The sequence below is a fragment of the Salmo salar genome, chromosome 09 (assembly GCF_965601325.2).
Source record: "Salmo salar chromosome 09, fSalSal1, whole genome shotgun sequence".
Taxonomy (NCBI): Eukaryota; Metazoa; Chordata; class Actinopteri; order Salmoniformes; family Salmonidae; genus Salmo; species Salmo salar.
The window spans coordinates 111,104,263-111,123,563 of record NC_138299.1 but is presented as its reverse complement, the minus strand read 5'-3'; the positions used below and the strand labels follow the sequence as shown (position 1 = coordinate 111,123,563).

The following is a 19,301-nucleotide window of genomic DNA, read 5'->3' as shown; positions in this document are numbered from 1 at the left end:
ACCCAATAACCCAACAAGAACTAAATGAAAAGCTCAAATCTATTAAATCAAAGAAGGCTTGTGGTCTAGACAACATCAGAAATGAAATGCTGAAAAACAGCACACCTGAGTTGCAAAATGCTATGCTTAAATTGTTCAACATGGTTTTAACTTCTGGTTGCTTCCCTGATGTCTGGAACCAGGGGCTCATCTCCCCTATCCACAAAAGTGGAGACAAATCAGACCCCAATAATTACAGGGGAATTTGCGTAAACAGTAACTTGGGAAAGGTTTTCTGTAGCATTTTGAATTCAAGAATTCAAACCTTTCTTCAAGAAAAAAATGTAATAAGTAAATGTCAAATTGGCTTTCTCCCTAACCATCGCACTACTGACCATATATACACCTTACACACACTAATTAATAAACACGTCCACCAAAAAAAAGAGGGCAAAATCTTTGCTTGCTTTATTGACTTTAAAAAAGCATTTGATTCTATTTGGCATGAAGGGCTATTCTACAAAATTCTCCAAAGTGGGCTTGGTGGTAAGGTGTATGACTTAATAAAATGTATGTACACAGAAAATAAATGTGCAATAAAAATCAAAAACCAAAGAACAGAATTATTTTCACAATGTCGAGGTGTGAGACAAGGCTGCAGTTTGAGTCCAAACCTTTTCAACATTTATATCAATGAATTAGCAGACATGTTGGACCATTCTCTAGCCCCATGACTTACACTATTTGACACAGAGGTGAAATACCTGCTATATGCTGATGACCTGGTACTTCTATCACCAACCAAAGAAGGTCTTCAACAAAACATTAATATTCTAGAGCAATATTGCCATAATTGGGCCCTGGCAGTAAATTTCCAAAAATAGGAAAATCATGATTTTCCAAAAGAAAACCAGATGTCAGAAACACAAATATAAATTCACCCTGAACAACACCATCATTGAACACACTAAAAATTACACCTACCTTGGTCTGACCATATCTGCATCGGGAAACTTTAATATGGCAGTGAATGCACTCAAAGAAAAAGCCCGCAGAACATTGTATGCAATAAAAATGAAATTATTCAAAATCAACATCCCAATTAGAATTTGGACCAAAATATTTGACAGTGTAATCCTACCAATAGCTCTTTACGGAAGTGAGGTTTGGGGGCCACTCAATAAACTGGACTTTAAAATGTGGGACAAACATCCAATTGAAGCCCTACATGCAGAATTCTGTCGGAAAATCCTACAAGTCCAGAGAAATACACCAACTAATGCATGAAGGGCAGAATTGGGCCGCTTTCCAGTAATAATGAAAATACAGAAAAGATCATTAAAATTTTGGCTACATCTAAATTCAAGTCCAAATTCAAGTCTGCAATTTAAAGCACTCCAAACCCAAGAGCTGAGCCCAGAAACGAGCCCTCTCAGTCAGCTGGTGTTGGACCTCACCAACCAAGCTGACACCAGCACTGCTTCAAAAGAAAGAATTCAAATAAACAAAATCATGAACCAATCAAAGGACTCATATTTACAACATTGGAAAAATGAAACAAAATCCCAAAGCCGACTAAATTGCTATCTGACCCTAAACAGAGAATATGAATTGGCTGATTATCTCTACTCTGTCAGAGATACGAAGCAGAGACAGATCCTTACCAAGTACAGGCTGAGTGACCACCGATTGGCAATAGAAACCGGCAGACATAAAAAGACATGGCTACCCAAAGAGGAGCGTGTATGTGGTCACTGCACGACAGGGGAGGTAGAGACAGAGATGCACTTTCTCCTTTACTGTGATAAATATTCCTCACAAAGAGATTCCTTATTCACAGAAATGACTACATTTATTCCAAATTTTAACTTATTAAACCCAGAAGAAAACTAAAAATACTCATGGGCCAAGGAGCAATGGCTCCTCTTGCAGCCAAATATGTATTTGCCTGCCATAGCCTGAGGGACACTGAATAATAACATCTGCATAGTAAACAGTAACTTACTTATTATTACTATTATTGTTATTACTGTTATTGTTATTTCTATTATTATTGTTGTTTATCATTCCAAATAGTAGTGGTATGAGTAGTAATGGTAATGATAACAGTTTAGTGATGGTGGTGGTAGTGGTAGTGGTAATGATGATAGTAGTTGTAGTACTGATGTAATGGTGAAGATGACCGTTATTTAGTTATAAGTTAGTTATAGATTCATTTTCCATATTTAGATTTTTATACTTATTGCATTCTACTATTTTACTATTATTTTACTACTATTTTATTGTTATTATTTTTTAATTTTGTATTATTATTTACTGCCATTTTATATTATTATTTGTTATTGTTTATAATTGTATTACAATGTATATTGTATACATTGTTGCTTTGGCAATATTAACACAATGTTTTTCATGCCAATAAAGCAGCTTGAATTTGAATTTGAATTTGAGAGCAATGGAGAGAGAGAGAGAGAGAGAAGGAGAGAGAGAGAGAGAGCAATGGAGAGAGAGAAGCTGAGGTTTAAGAGGATAAACAGAAATACCTATGTTAGGACGACTGTTTAAGGCCTGGGCACAACTCAAAGACACACTCACTTTTTCTCTCTATTTTCTCTCTCACCCACTCTCTCTTTCTTTCCAGGTTATAAAACAGCCTTCATCCAGTGGAGTTGACACAGTAAGGACTGGCGTGTACAGCAGTCAACCCAGAGATGAGTGTGTCAACGTGTCAGATGAAGGAACGTTACAACCAGCAGGGATTCCTCTCTGCTGTACCGGTCCTCAACGACACAGAGCTGAGGGAGGCCAGACAGGCCTTCAACCACCTGGAGAGAGAGTTCGGTGAGTGGAGGGAGGGAGGGAGGGATGAGGGGGGGTTAGGTTAGAGGTCAATACATCTGTAATATCACCATGATAATGTTTTTATTTTATTTTACCTTTATTTAACTAGGCAAGTCAGTTAAGAACAAACTCATATTTTCAATGATGGCCTAGAAACAGAGGGTTAACAGCCTTGTTCAGGGGCAGTTAACCTTTATAATGTTAAAAATGTCCTTTATATGGAATCTTTTGAATGTTATCTTCATCTGTCTACCTGTATTGAATGATATCTGCCTGTATTGAATGATATCTATCTGTATCTACCTATATTGAATGATATCTATCTGCATATACCTGTATTGAATGATACCTACCTGTATTGAATGATATCTACCTGTATTGAATGATATCTACCTGTATTGAATGATATTTACTTGTGACTATCTGTATTGAATGATATCTACCTGTATTGAATGATATCTACATGTATTGAATGATATCTACCTGTATTGAATGATATCTACCTGTATTGAATGATGTCTACTTGTGTCTACCTGTATTGAATGATATCTACCTGTATTGAATGATATCTACCTGTATTGAATGATATCTACCTGTATCTACCTGTATTGAATGATATCTACCTGTATTGAATGATATCTATCTGTGTCTACCTGTATTGAATGATATCTACCTGTATTGAATGAGATCTACCTGTATTGAATGATATCTACCTGTATCTACCTGTATTGAATGATATCTACCTGTATTGAATGATATCTACCTGTGTCTACCTGACTTCAGGTGAGGAGTACACCCAGTACAGTCTCCACAACGTGCACCTGCAGTACCCCTGGGTGATGGGCCTGGCCAAACACCCCCACATCCTACAGGTGGTAGAGTCCATCCTGGGCTCTGATGTCATCCTGCTAGACTCACGCTTCATCTGCAAGTACCCAACAACCCCCACACCCCACCCCACAGCCACACAGGCAGGAAATGATGCCATCACTCTGACCAGTGAGGAAGAAATGAAGTCATCAGAGAAGGACCAACAGAATGAGACTCGGCTGCCCTTTGTGGCCTGGCACCAGGATATGAGGTGAGTACATTACATTACATTACATTTAAGTCATTTAGCAGACGCTCTTATCCAGAGCGACTTACAAAATGGTGCATTCACCTTATGATATCCAGTGGAACAACCACTTTACAATAGTGCATCTAAATCTTTTAAGGGGGGGGGGGGGGGGGGGTTAGAAGGATTACTTTATCCTATCCTTGGTATTCCTTAAAGAGGTGGGGTTTCAGGTGTCTCCGGAAGGTGGTGATTGACTCCGCTGTCCTGGCGTCGTGAGGGAGCTTGTTCCACCATTGGGGTGCCAGAGCAGCGAACAGTTTTGACTGGGCTGAGCGGGAACTGTGCTTCCTCAGAGGTAGGGGGGCCAGCAGGCCAGTGGTGGATGAACGCAGTGCCCTTGTTTGGGTGTAGGGCCTGATCAGAGCCTGAAGGTATGGAGGTGCCGTTCCCTTCACAGCTCCGTAGGCAATCACCATGGTCTTGTAGCGGATGCGAGCTTCAACTGGAAGCCAGTGGAGAGAGCGGAGGAGCGGGGTGACGTGAGAGAACTTGGGAAGGTTGAACACCAGACGGGCTGCGGCGTTCTGGATGAGTTGTAGGGGTTTAATGGCACAGGCAGGGAGCCCAGCCAACAGCGAGTTGCAGTAATCCAGACGGGAGATGACAAGTGCCTGGATTAGGACCTGCGCCGCTTCCTGTGTGAGGCAGGGTCGTACTCTGCGAATGTTGTAGAGCATGAACCTACAGGATCGGGTCACCGCCTTGATGTTAGTGGAGAACGACAGGGTGTTGTCCAGGATCACGCCAAGGTTCTTAGCACTCTGGGAGGAGGACACGAGGGAGTTGTCAACCGTGATGGCGAGATCATGGAACGGGCAGTCCTTCCCCGGGAGGAAGAGCAGCTCCGTCTTGCCGAGGTTCAGCTTGAGCTGGTGATCCGTCATCCACACTGATATGTCTGACAGACATGCAGAGATGCGATTCGCCGCCTGGTTATCAGAAGGGGGAAAGGAGAAGATTAATTGTGTGTCGTCTGCATAGCAATGATAGGAGAGACCATGTGAGGATATGACAGAGCCAAGTGACTTGGTGTATAGCGAGAATAGGAGAGGGCCTAGAACAGAGCCCTGGGGGACACCAGTGGTGAGAGCGCATGGTGCGGAGACAGATTCTCGCCACGCCACCTGGTAGGAGCGACCTGTCAGGTAGGACGCAATCCAAGCGTGGGCCGCGCCGGAGATGCCCAACTCGGAGAGGGTGGAGAGGAGGATCTGATGAGTACATTACTAATACTTCTACAGCTACAATACTATTACAATACTAATACTACTGTCAGTTACAAAGCACCTGAAAAATAGTAAAATAGTACTACAGTACTGCTACCGCTACCAATACTGGGGGCTACCAATAGTACAGTCACTACAACTACTACAGTAGTACTACAATATTACTACTACTACACCACTATTGCTGCTACTACTACTACTACTACTACTACTACTACTACTACTACTACTGCTACTACTACTGCTACTACTACTACTACTGCTACTACTACTACTACTACTGCTACTACTACTATCACAATACCACTCCTAATACTACAGTACTACTACTACTACTACTACTACTACTACCACTACTACACCACTACTGCTACTACTACTGCTACTACTACAATACTACAGCTACTACTACTACTACTACAATATTACTACTACTACTACTACTACTACTACTACTACTACTACTACTACTACTACTACTACTGCTACTACTACTATCACAATACCACTCCTACTACTACAGTACTACTACCACTACTACTACTGCTCCTACTACTACTATCACAATACAACTCCTACTACTACAGTACTACTACTACTACTACTACTACTACTACTACTGCTCCTACTCCTACTATCACAATACCACTCCTACAACTACAGTACTACAGTGCTCCTCCTACTACTACTACACTTCTACAGTTAGTTATGCAGTAAGCGTTTTGAGTAATAACAAGTATTTACTCACCAGCTGTCTGATTCATCCAGGTACTGGGGAATAGCTGGGGGTCCAGTCCTGTCTGTGTGGCTGGCTCTAGACGACTCACTGGCAGAAAACGGAGCCCTGAAGGTCATCCCAGGTACTGTAGCTCCTCTGACCACCTAAAACTCACCAAATCATTTAGTTTACAGAAACGGCCAGTTCAGTTCTAATTGGTGCCACAGCTAGATAAATAAATACTTAAATGTCTCCTCAAAATATTTAGCTGCATTTAGCCAGGTTCAGTTAATGTTCTGAAAACCTCTTTCTGTCATTCTAGCATTACATGACTGCAGTAACTGACTGTAATAAGGTGTCCTTTCATAGACATAAAGAAGACTAGAGTCTGTGTGGTTAGTAAAGTGTTCCCTCTAATCTCCTCTCATCACCTCGCCTCTCTCCTTCCCTCTCCCTCCCTCCTCCTCCAGGAAGCCACTGCTCTGGCCTGCTGCCCCACCAACTCGCCTCCCGCCCCGGCAACATGCTGTCAGTCAACCAGGAGATCCCTGAGGAGCTGGTGCAAACGGACAGCGCTCTACTCTGCCCCCTGCTGGCTGGGCAGATGTCTGTAAGTCACACTGCCCCGCTACTGGGGTTCTTTTTGTGATCACATTTTTATCAGCAAAAATACATTCTGTATTACTGGGAGCTCCCCATCCCAAGTCCTACTGGACATTCTGTATTACAGGGAAATACACTGGGCTTTCTCTATTCTTCTACAACTATATTATGTTTCTCACTAATAGTGCTGTACAAAGAATAAGCATTAAGGTTCCATTTGGGATTGTGACTTGATGTTGATGTTAACCCAATCAGATCCATGATGGGTTCCTGGTCCACGCCAGTGACCCCAACACATCCCAGAGGAGACGCTGTGGCTTCGTGATCCGATACATCCCTACCTGTGCCTACCCTATACAGGTGAGAACTACTGTAGATATGTCTCTACCTGTGTCTACCCTATACAGATGAGAACTACTGTAGATATGTCTCTACCTGTGTCTACCCTATACAGATGAGAACTACTGTAGATATGTCTCTACCTGTGTCTATCCTACACAGGTGAGAACTACTGTAGATATGTCTCGACCTGTGTCTACCCTATACAGGTGAGAACTACTGTAGATATGTCTCTACCTGTATCTAACCTATACAGGTGAGAACTACTGTAGATATGTCTCTACCTGTGTCTACCCTATACAGTTGAGAACTACTGTAGATATGTCTCTACATGTATCTACCCGATACAGGTGAGAACTACTGTAGATATGTCTCTACCTGTGTCTACCCTACACAGGTGAGAACTACTGTAGATATGTCTCTACCTGTGTCTACCCTATACAGGTGAGAACTACTGTAGATATGTCTATACCTGTATCTACCCTATACAGGTGAGAACTACTGTAGTGAGAGCAAGCAGGGAAGTACAGAGCCTGGATGAGTGCCAACTGTAGTGACCTCTCTTTTTCTGAAGGTTATCTTTCGAATTGGAGGCCTGTTCCCTTATTATGCCTTTGGAAATAGATGGAAACTCAATTCCAGTGCTTTTGCAGAGATCAGACTCAAAGCATACGTGCCCACTGTGTTTCTCTCTCTCTCTCTCTCTCTCTCTCTCTCTCTCTCTGCAGGACCCAGACCGTCCTAGGCGTTTCCATGCTACTGTGATGGCCAGTGGATCAGACCAGTTCAATCACTTCTCCACCTTGCTGTGATGAGCCTTACACCACAACTACAACCATATCCATACTGATCGCATTACTGTATTACTGTCTGCTACCTAGAGGAACCTAATGATGCTGTATTCACCTTGATGACTTACTGCTGTGTTCACCTTGATGACTTACTGCTGTATTCACCTTGATGACTTACTGCTGTATTCACCTGTATGTGACATTGTACAAATATTATGAAAATCATAGATTTTTTTCAGATTCAACAAAACTGGGGCAATAGGGCATGAAATTATGGAAATTATTTCTAAATATAGTAACAATCAAATGATAAACGACTTCCTAAAGTTTTCACATTTCTTATAACAAAAATAAATATGATCAAACTTACAATATTAGCGCACAACAAATTCTTCAGTGTTAAATCAACGGGCTCCTGAGTGGCGCAGCGGTCTAAGGCACTGCTGTATCACAACCAGCCGTGAATGGGAGTCCTATAGGGCGGCGCACAAATGGCCCAGCATCGTCTGGGCTTGGCGGGTGTAGGCCGTCATTGTAAATAAGAATTTGTTCTTAACTGACTTGCCTAGTTAAATAAAGGTTTCACATCAACACTAACAGTGTTAAATTTAACATTGGGCCAGTGTCTATACTATCCAAACTTTTGAGTGTTAAATTAACACTGTACTCAGTGCTGATGCTTTTACACCTTTTCAGTGTTATGCAATAACACCTTATATAATAAACAGGAAGTGTTTATAGTTTACACCAATGGTGTTATGCAATAACACCTCATATAGTAGTTTTAACAACAGGAAGTGTTTATAGTTTACACCTATGGTGTTATGCAATAACAGCTGATAGAGAAGTTTTAACCACTACACCAAGAGGTCTGTATTTCTTGACAAGGTCAATGTTGGGTTAAGGACATTGCAAACTACACTTAAAAGTCTTTATTGCTACATGCTCTTATGTAGACATTTAAGACATCAGAACTGGCAGCAGACATAATCAAATGTTAATTAGCTCAAGCATAGACCAGTTAAACTGATAAAACACTGCCACTCACGGGTGGCCAAAAATAACAATTTGAAAGCCACGCCCCCAATAAGGCACACCTCGAGTATAATTTCCCGTTGTACATGGCCTTTTCCAGTGAATTGGAGAGTTACCACTGATCTGTATGTGTCATTGATAGAGATATGGTTGTTGAATTTGCTAATTTTCAGTCCTGTGGACTTCACCAAGTGAGTTCCTAATGTAGGCTAATGTTATCAATACATAATGACAATACATCACATACACTGAGTATACAAAATATTAAGAACACCTGCTCTTTCCATGACAAATCAAATCACATTTTATTTGTCATATACACACAGTTAGCAGATGTTAAAGCGAGTGTAGTGAAATGCTTGTTCTTCTAGTTCCAACAATGCAGTAATATCTCACAAGTAATCTAACAATTCCACAACAACTACCTAATACACACAAATGTAAAGGAATGATTAAGAATATGTACATATAAATATATGGATGAGTGATGGCCGTGCGGCATAGGCAAGATGCAATACATGGTAGAGAGTACAGTATATACATATGAGATGAGTAATGTAGGATATGTAAACGTTATTAAAGTGGCATTATTTAAGGTGACTAGTGATACTTTTATTAAGTCCATTTATTGAAGTGGCCAGAGACTTGAGTCAGTATGTTGGCAGCTGCCTCTCTATGTTAGTGATGGCTGTTTAACAGTCTGATGGCCTTGAGATAGAAGCTGTTTTTCAGTCTCTCTGTCCCAGCTTTGATGCACCTTTTCTGCTGACCTTGCCTTCTGGATGATAGCGGGGTGAACAGGCTGTGATTCGGGTGGTTGTTGTCCTTGATGATCTTTTTGGCCTTCCTGTGACATCAGGTGCTGTAGGTGTCCTGGATGGCTGGTAGTTTGCCCCCGGTGATGCGTTGTACAGACCGCACTACCCTCTGGAGAGCCTTGCGGTTGAGGGTGGTGCAGTTGCCGTACCAGGTGGTGATACAGCCCGACAGGATGCTCTCATCTGTAAAAGTTTGTGAGTGTTTTAGGTGAAGCCAAATTTCTTCAGCCTCCTGAGGTTGAAGAGGCAGTGTTGCACCTTCATCACCACGCTGTCTGTGTGGGTGGACCATTTCAGTTTGTGCGTGAAGTGTACGCTAAGGAACCTAAAACTTTCTACCTTCTCTACTCCCATCGATTTGGATGGAGGGGGGGGGGGGGGGGGGTGCTCCCTCTGCTGTTTCCTGAAGTCCACGATCATCTGCTTTGTTTTGTTGACGTTGAGTGAGGTTATTTTCCTGACACCACACTCAGAGGGCCCTCCCTTCCTCCCTGTAGACTGTCTTGTTGTTGTAGGTAATCAAGCCTACCACTGTAGTGTTGTCTGCAAACGTGATGATTGAGATGAAAGCGTGCATGGCCACGCAGTCATGGGTGAACAGTACAGAAGAGGGCCCCACTGGGCCCCAGTGTTGAGGATCAGCGGGGTGGAGATGTTGTTTCCTACCTTCACCACCTGGGGGCGGCCCGTCAGAAAGTCCAGGACCCAGATGCACAGGGCGGGGTTGAGACCCAGACATAGACTGACCAGGTGAAATGTAGGATCCCTTATTGATTCCACTTGTTAAATACACTTCAATTAGTGTAGATGAAAGGGAGAAGACAGGTTAATGAAGGATATTTATGTCTTGGGACAATTTATTTTATTTGAACCTTTATTTATCTAGGCAAGTCAGTTAAGAACAAATTCTTATTGACAATGAAAGCCTAGGAACAGTGGGTTAACTGCCTTCTTCAGGGGCAGAAGGACTGATTTTTACCTTGTCAGCTCGGGGTATTCGATCCAGCAACCTTTTGGTTAGTGGCCCAACACTCTAACCACTAGGCTATCTGCCGCCCCTAAAAGATGAAATGAACACCTGTAGTGTTATAGTAAATCATTTTGGTGTGTTGTTCTGCACTCTAGTTATCAATTTGTCTCCCTCTGCCATATGGATCAAATCAAATCAAATTTATTTATATAGCCCTTCTTACATCAGCTGATATCTCAAAGTGCTGTACAGAAATCCAGCCTAAAACCCCAAACTGCAAGCAATGCAGGTGTAGAAGCACGGTGGCTTGGAAAAACTCTAGAAAGGCCAAAACCTAGGAAGAAACCTAGAGAGGAACCAGGCTATGAGGGGTGGCCAGTCCTCTTCTGGCTGTGCCGGGTGGAGATTATAACAGAACATGGCCAAGATGTTCAAATGTTCATAAATGACCATCAGGGTCAAATAATAATAATCACAGTAGTTGTCGAGGGTGCAACAAGTCAGCACCTGAAGAGTAAATGTCAGTTGGCTTTTCATAGCCGATCATTCAGAGTATCTCTACCGCTCCTGCTGTCTCTAGAGAGTTGAAAACAGCAGGTCTGGGTACAGGTAGCACGTCCGGTGAACAGGTCAGGGTTTCATACCCGCAGGCAGAACAGTTGAAACTGGAGCAGCAGCACGGCCAGGTGGACTGGGGACAGCAAGGAGTCATCAGGCCAGGTAGTCCTGAGGCATGGTCCTAGGGCAACCACCCAGAGTTAGGGTACCCACCCAGAGTTAGGACAACCACCCAGAGTTAGGACAACCACCCAGAGTGTCAGGAATCCCGCTTCCTGAGTCTGTTTCTGCCTCAGATTACTGTTTGTTTGAGTGTTGTCTAAGGTTCCTGAACGCACCCTGTCTGGTTGCCAGGCAACGAGGTTAGGTGGGAGATCTAGTTATTACACGCACCTGCATCTCATCAACCTTCTGCACACCTGGTCCTGATCTTCACCTCTTCTTAAACCCTGAGCTGACATCCATTCCCTGCCGGATCGTTAGCAACGAACAGTATGTTGTGCCAGCGTATCAGCCTCATGTTTCCTGAGCTAGTTTTGCGCTTGTTACTGGTTACTCACTCCCGTTTACTCTGTCTACAGTCATTCTCCCAAAACATTCAACTCCCTTGCCTGGCCGTCGGTGGATACAGTGACTTCATTGGATCAACCCATTTACTCTCATCAACTCACCTCCGCTGCCGCTCCGTCTCCTGGATCACTCAAATTACACATCAAGACTACCAATAAATACTCACCTTCATTTTACTCACCTCGTCCTGGTCTGCTTCTGGGTTCTGTCTTAGAGAATCGTGACACAGAGTTAGGACAACCACCCAGAGTTAGGACAACCACCCAGAGTTATAATATCCACCCAGAGTAAGGATATCCAAGAGTTCAAAGTTGTATTCACCTGCATTCAGATGACTATCAGGACTTGGACACTTTATTTGAAGAAAAAAAGACAAACTAAACCATTAAAACTTGAACTGTCACACTCGTCGTAGTGAATGGACCAAGGCAGCGGGTCGAGTGCTCATCTTAACTTTGTGAACACTTAATAAACAAAAAAGAGCCGAACAAACTAACAGCCTTGCAGGCTAGATACAGCAGTGCAAAGAACAACCTCCCACAATCCCCAAAACAAACATACTCCTAATTATAGGACCTTCAATCAGAGGCAACGATACACAGCTGCCTCCAATTGAAGACCCCAATCCCAAATACCTAAACATAGAATTAAACACCCTAGAACAAACAAAAAAAGATACAATACAGAACAATGACCAAAACCCCAGAATACATAAATCAAACACCCCTCTACATAAACACATACTCAAAACCATATAAAACAAATACCACCTGCCACGTCCTGACCAACTATAATAACAAATAACCGCTTTACTGGTCAGGACGTGACAGGAACAATCATTTCAGTAACAGGTGTGTCATTTATCTTTGTGTAGCATAACATTTATCAATCAATGAATGCATCTAAAAACACAAGTATTAAAAACAATCCTAATAAAAATCATCCTGCTGTAGAGCATGCTGGGAAATATGCTAATGTTGGGTATTGTTTTGACTGGACTGTTTTACTCTAAGTGTAAAACAATTTTTTTTATTTGTATTTATTTAACCAACAAATTCTTATTTACATTGACTGCCTACCAAAAGGCAAAAGGCCTCCTGCAGGGATGGGGGCTAGGATAAAATATATATATATATATATATATATATATATATATATATATATATATATATATATATATATATATATATATATATTGGACAACACACATCATGACAAGAAAGACACCACAACACTACATAAATAAATAGTCCAGTTAGTTGGCGTCATTGAGTTCAGTAATCCACCCGTTCAGAATGCAGACATAGGAGTTCCAAAAGTTACCAGTAAAGTTTATCCAAACAAATCAAACGATGTATCTAACTGATTACTAGGTACTGTAATATTTAAATAAACGATAATATTTCATATGGAGCGAACTATTTTCAATAGGAAAGGAAAAGAACGCAGCGCTCCCTCGGTCACGCCTCAATGAGACTAGTTTTGCCATGCGACTTCCTCAGGATAAACAACTATTCCTCATTGGTTTTTCAGAATAAAAACCTGAACCCATGTATAAAGACTGTTGACATCTAGTGGAAGCTATAGGAAGTGCAATTTGGGAGGCGGAAGTCTTTATATTCAATAGGTTAACCTTGGAATTGGCTGGCAGGTCAACAGAAAAAGATTGGACCTCGGGTTTTTGCCTGCCAAATCAGTTCTGTTATACTCACAGACATAATTGTAACAGTTTTAGAAACTTCAGAGTGTTTTCTATCCAAATGTACCAATTATATGCATATCCTAGCTTCTGGGCCTGAGTAACAGCAAGTTTACTTTGGAGCACCTCAGTCATCCAAAATTCCGAATACTGCCCCCTATTCCTATTAACCTCCCTGGGCAAGGTGGGACGCTTGCCCAGGGAGCAGCCAGTGGAATCGCGTGGCGCGAAATACAAATACCTCATAAATGCTATAACTTCAATTTCTCAAACATATGTCTATTTTACACCATTTTATAGATACACTTCTCCTGAATCGAACCACGTTGTCCGATTTCAAAAAGGCTTTACAGCGAAAACAAAACATTAGATTATGTTAGGAGAGTACATCGACAAAAACAGCCACACAGCCATTTTCCTAGCAACTAGCATGCATCACAAATACCCAAAACACAGCTAAATGAAGCACTAACCTTTGACGATCTTCATCAGATGACACTCCTAGGACATCATGTTACACAATACATGGATTTTTTGTTCGATAAAGTTCATATTTATATATAAAAACAGCATTTTACATCGGTGCGTGGCGTTCAGAAAATATTTTCCCTCAAATACTGCCGGTGAATCAGCGCCACAATTTACAAAAAGACTTGTCATAAACATTGATACAAAATTAAACTGTCATTCAAAGAATTATATATGAACATCTCCTTTATGCAAACGCTATGAAAGATTTCAAAAAAGCTTCACGAGGAAAGCACTCTGCAATAATCTGAGTACTGAGCTCAGAAAAATACACTAGGCTATACAGATAGCCGCCATCTTTGAGTCATCTAAAATCATACAAATATTCCCTTACCTTTGATCATCTTCATCAGAAGGCTCTTCCAGGAATCCCAGGTCCACAACAAATGTTGTTTTGTTCGATAAAGTCCATCATTTATGTCCAAATAACTCCTTGTTGTTTGTGCGTCCAGTAAGCTACTCCAAGTGTAGAAAGCGCGTGGATGATGTCGCGACGAAAAGTAAAAAAAGTTGTATTTATGTTCATTCAAACATGTCAAACGTTGTAAAACATCAATCTTTAGGGCCTTCAGAATGTGAAGATTCAATAATATTTCAACCGGACGGTTCCTGTGTCTTGAAAAAGGTTTTGGAACGAGAGGGATCCATCCTCATGAACGCGCTCCAAGAAGTGATGTCACCCCCTGCCTCAACAACTTCCCCTCCTTGTCATTGGGCTCTGTTCATCATAGAAGCTTCAAACAACTTTGTAAAGACTGTCGACATCTAGTGGAAGCCGTAGGAAGTGCACAATTATTACTACGTCACCGTGTATTCAATAGGAAACGACTTGAAGAGAGCCCATGCATACAGATTTCCACTTCCTGGTAGGATTTCTCTCAGGTTTTTGCTTGCCATTTGAGTTCTGTTATACTCACAGACACCATTCAAACTGTTTTAGAAACTTTAGAGTGTTCTCTATCCACATCTACTAATAATATGCATATCCTAGCTTCTGAGTTTGAGTAGGAGGCAGTTTAACATGGGCACATATTTTTTCCGAAATTGTCAATACTGCCCCCTAGCCCCAACAGGTTTTAAGAGAGTCTTTGAAAGAAGAGACTTGAGGTAAAACTGTCCAGTTTGAGTGTGCAGCAAACTAGCTGCAGTGAACTGAAAAGACGAGCAACCCAGGGTTATTAACACCAACACTGGGGGTTATTTTCAAAGTCAATTTAATTCCTGAATCAACACTATAAATGTTACACTGAAAAATCAACACTGTACAATTTGCTGTATAGAGACAAGAGTGCATAAAAGTGAATTCCATTCCATTTAACCATTTATTTATTCTGTTAATCTAACCTGTATGCTAAATGCACGGAGAAAGAACTTGCTGTTCATAACCCCATATGACCATAATATACCATATCAAATCCTAGTGGTCAGCTGAAAAAACTAATCAAATGAAAAGTCGTTCATTCCAGAATTTGGTTTTACTTTTATTACAATGTTGATAAAAACACAAGTTATTCCACAGTCAGACAAATAGATGATGCAACAGAAACACTATCTTCTTCTGTTTCTTCTGTTGTTCTGTGTGTCCATTTCATTCCGATCAGGACAGTGTCCAGGTAAACAAACAACAAAAACAGAAACAACAACAAACATGATTGTAAGGTCGCTTCCCAAATGGCTCCCTATTCCCATCTTTTGACAAGGTCACATCAGGACTATAAAGGGAACAGGGTGCCTTTTGGGAAGCACAGCTAATCAGCATTCTGAATCTCAGACGTGTCCTAGGCCAGTTTGAGCAGTTCTGTAACCATGACGCCCACCCCGTCAAACACCTCATGTATTGGAGCGTTACACATGAAGGCAGAGGAGGTGACCAGCTTGTTCTTCACATCGATGTGGACCTCCCCCACTTTCTTATTCACGTGTTTACAGCCCAGCTCCTTCATGGAAGTTGCCGTCTTGGCATAGGGCCATCTAGTGACAGGAGGGAGAAAAGCAGCAGGGTTAAAAACATACTGCTTTGTTCTGTTAAAACAGAGACATATCAGCACATACACCCTCTCTCTCTCTCTCTCTCTCTCTCTCTTTCTCTCTCACACATATACACACACACACACAAATATGTTGCCCTGTTCACCCACACCTGTGACATTGTAACCCACCTCTCACACTCCTTGTCCTGTCCTACGGTGATCTCACACCCCGGCAGGGCCTTAGCAGCTAAGACAGGGGAGATGCAGCACATAGCCAGGGGCTTGCCTGCAGCGTGGAACCCCTTAATCAGCTTCTCTACTTGGGGTTGAACCGTGAACTCCTTCCCCTTCACAGCCCAGTCAGACAGGTTTTTAGCCACGCCAAAACCACCTGCAAAACACAACACAGTTCTGTTGAGAGGAGCAGCGTGGAGATCAGCTTCTGTGGGAGGAAGTAGTGGTTTTGTGATGTTTGGAGTGTAAGTAGAATGACTGAAATGAATTCATAGTGAAAGAGTGGTGACATAGTAACAGAGATAGAGAATAAAGGAGTGGTGATATAGTAACAGAGATAGAGAATAAAGGAGTGGTGACATAGTAACAGAGATATAGAATAAAGGAGTGGTGATATAGTAACTGTCACGTCCTGACCAGTAAAGGGGTTATTTGTTATTGTAGTTTGGTCAGGGCATGGCAGGCGGTGTTTGTTTAGTGTGTTTCGGGGTTTTTGGTTTATGTTCTATGTTTTCTATTTTTATGTGGGTTTTCTATATCTATGTTAGTTTTGGGAATGACCTCCAATTAGAGGCAGCTGGTTGTGTTGCTGCTAATTGGAGGCCATATTTAAGTGGGTTTATTTTCTCTTGTGTTTGTGGGTGGTTGTTTCCCTGTATGGTCTGAGCACCTTACAGGACTGTTTTTCGTTGTTTGTTTTGTGTAAGGGTATTTTGTTTTTTTCTTCAATAAAAGGAAGATGAGCATTCACGTACCCGCTGCAGTTTGGTCCCATCACTACGACGAGCGTGACAGTAACAGAGAGAGAAGAAAGGAGTGGTGATATAGTAACAGAGATAGAGAATAAAGGAGTGGTGATATAGTAACAGAGATAGAGAATAAAGGAGTAGTGATATAGTAACAGAGATAGAGAATAAAGGAGTGGTGATATAGTAACAGAGATACAGAATAAAGGAGTGGTGATATAGTAACAGAGATACAGAATAAAGGAGTGGTGATATAGTGTCATATTGCTAACAGATAAAGACAGGAGTGTGTTAGTCAGTTCCAGCATCATATAATCAATGTGCTGGTTCAAGATGAAGGAGTAATGCTCACCTGGGATAACGAGGGCGTCGAAGGCGGTGACCTCTAGCTTGGCAAGGTCATACACATCGCCGCGGGCGATACGAGCACTCTCCTCCAGGACGTTGCGTTTCTCAACCGTGGGTGTCCCCTCACAGTGGTTCACCACATGCATTTGGTCCACGTTGGGGGCAAACATCTTTACCTGGGGGAGATGAGGGGGAGGAGAGGAGGTGAGAAGGAGGAGGGGGAGGAGAAGAGAGGAGAGGGGAGAGGAGAGGAGGGGGAGGGTCGGGAGGAGAAGAGAGGAGAGGGGAGAGGAGAGGAGGGGATCGGGAGGAGAGGAGAGGAGAGGAGAGGAGAGGAGAGGAGAGGAGAGGAGAGGAGAGGAGAGGAGAGGGGAGACTATTATCTTCTATTATCCCCAGCCCTAACCCTAATGTAGACTAACCCTACCTTATCCCCAGCCCTAACCCTAATGTAGACTAACCCTACCTTATCCCCAGTCCTAACCCTAATGTAGACCGTCCTTACCTGAGCTCCAGCCCTGCTGAGGTGGACCAGTACAGCCGACGCCTCGTGGATCTCAGTCCCATCGTAGACCCCACACCCTGACAGAATTATGGCTACACACTTCACCATGGCTCCTGCAACACACACACACACACACACACACACACACACACACACACACACACACACACACACACACACACACACACACACACACACACACACACACACACACACACACACACACACACACACACACACACACACACACACACACACAATATGGTCTAGAGTTAGACCATAACAACAGAATGGAGACAGTGCTGCACTAACAGCAGTTTGATTAAATTGTTCCCCAGACTGTCTCCTTACAAACCCCCTATTGTTTTACCATCAATACAGCTCACTGCACATGGAGGGGCAGGTTACATTCACCACATAGCTGAGTGACAGTGTTACATAAACCCGAATGATAGATCAATGTAGTGTCAGGAACACCAAGGCTTGTCTCCCAAATTGCACCCTATTCCCAATATAGTGCACTACTTCTGGTTAAAAGTAGTGCACTATATAGGGAATAGGGTGCCATTTAAGATGCACACCAAACAGGTGAGGTGAGGTTAGAGTGACTTGGCACCTCCCTGCAGCATCTATGAAACGTTTAAAGGCTCAGGTCCACCGGTGATAGAAATCTCCTGAAAATCCGAACATGACTGAGTCTCTGGAGGACTGTTTCCAGGTAACAAACAACACAGGAAACATACCCCGCTCTCTCTTTCTCTCTCTCCCTCCTTATCTCTCTTTCTCTCTCCCTCACTCCCTTTCTCTCTCCCTCACCCTTCCCTCTCTCTCTCCCTCCTTATCTCTCTTTCTCTCTCCCTCACTCCCTTTCTCTCTCCCTCCCCCTTCCCTCTCTCTCTCCCTCCTTATCTCTCTTTCTCTCTCTCTCTTTCTCTCTCCCTCCTTCTCTCTCTCCCACCCTCACTCTCTTTCTCTCTCTCTCCCTCCCTCCCTCCTTCTCTCTCTCTTCCTCCCTCACTCCCTTTCTCACTCTCTCCTCCCTCCTTCTTCCCTCCCTCTCTCTCTCTATGTGTCTCATGTCAACACCTGGTAGAGGCAGAGACAGAAACAGGAACAGGAGTGGAAGATGAGTAGAGTTGGTATAAAGGAACAGAATCCACAGACATTGAGATAAGCATCAGTTCACCGATCATTCTAAATATTGTAAATGTAACAAGTCTAAACGACCAAGAACGTTACCACATTTCCAACTCTGAATACAACATGAATACTAAAGTACACTACTAGTTTACTATCAGCAGTAGTAGTTTATAGATCCAACTCTCTCACCTTGTAAAGGTAAACTACAGTAGTATATGGTCTGTGCAGTCTGGGTCGTCTTCTCCTACCTGCTGATTCCTGTTGTAGTGTAACTGGAAGTCAACTGTCTTTATACCCTTCCTGCCCAGGCTGCCCTGGCCCCTCCCACGGAGGTGTGGTCTGGGTTACAGCTTTACATAGAAGGCTGAAGGACTGTCTGTCTGTACGGTGAGGTCATGACGGGACTGATGCAGCGAGGGGAAAGGGAAACTGCTGCTGCCTTCCTCTGTTTGGCCAATGTTAAATCTGCTTAGTCACTATGACATCTCTAAGGCACTTCACTAAATACAGTTTCTATTAACAGACAGTATTAGGTAGACTACACTAAATACAGATTGTATTCA

The 19,301-nt window shown here is 42.6% G+C and overlaps 2 protein-coding genes across 2 annotated transcripts in view; one reads left to right on the top strand and one right to left on the bottom strand.

Moving 5' to 3' along the window:
* LOC106612301 (L-proline trans-4-hydroxylase) overlaps positions 1–9,252 on the top strand; it is a 59,983-nt gene extending 50,731 nt beyond the window's left edge. The window contains exons 2-7 of the mRNA XM_014213343.3: positions 2,621–2,820; positions 3,604–3,901; positions 5,935–6,026; positions 6,355–6,494; positions 6,743–6,847; positions 7,555–9,252. Coding sequence (XP_014068818.3) covers positions 2,691–2,820; positions 3,604–3,901; positions 5,935–6,026; positions 6,355–6,494; positions 6,743–6,847; positions 7,555–7,638 — 849 coding nt within the window. The 5' untranslated portion in view covers positions 2,621–2,690 and the 3' untranslated portion in view covers positions 7,639–9,252. The remainder of the gene's footprint in view (positions 1–2,620; positions 2,821–3,603; positions 3,902–5,934; positions 6,027–6,354; positions 6,495–6,742; positions 6,848–7,554) is intronic.
* Positions 9,253–15,263: 6,011 nt separating this feature from the next.
* On the bottom strand, positions 15,264–19,062 carry LOC106612300 (glutamine amidotransferase-like class 1 domain-containing protein 3, mitochondrial). Its single transcript, XM_014213342.3, has 5 exons — positions 18,928–19,062; positions 17,599–17,711; positions 17,098–17,269; positions 15,955–16,156; positions 15,264–15,766 (listed from the first exon to the last, which is right to left on the bottom strand). Exons 2-5 carry the CDS (start codon positions 17,704–17,706, stop codon positions 15,574–15,576), a joined length of 675 nt encoding a protein of 224 aa, XP_014068817.1. The 5' UTR covers positions 17,707–17,711; positions 18,928–19,062; the 3' UTR covers positions 15,264–15,573.
* Positions 19,063–19,301: the final 239 nt, after the last annotated feature.

Bases quoted from the DNA above. Each gene is read 5' to 3' on its own strand.
- LOC106612300 (XM_014213342.3), bottom strand. From the start codon at position 17,706: ATGGTGAAGTGTGTAGCCATAATTCTGTCAGGGTGTGGGGTCTACGAT. The intron at 17,270-17,598 runs GTAAGGACGGTC...CATCTCCCCCAG, and splicing joins TCAGCAGGGCTGGAGCTCAG to GTAAAGATGTTTGCCCCCAA. The intron at 16,157-17,097 runs GTGAGCATTACT...TGTGTTTTGCAG, and splicing joins CGACGCCCTCGTTATCCCAG to GTGGTTTTGGCGTGGCTAAA.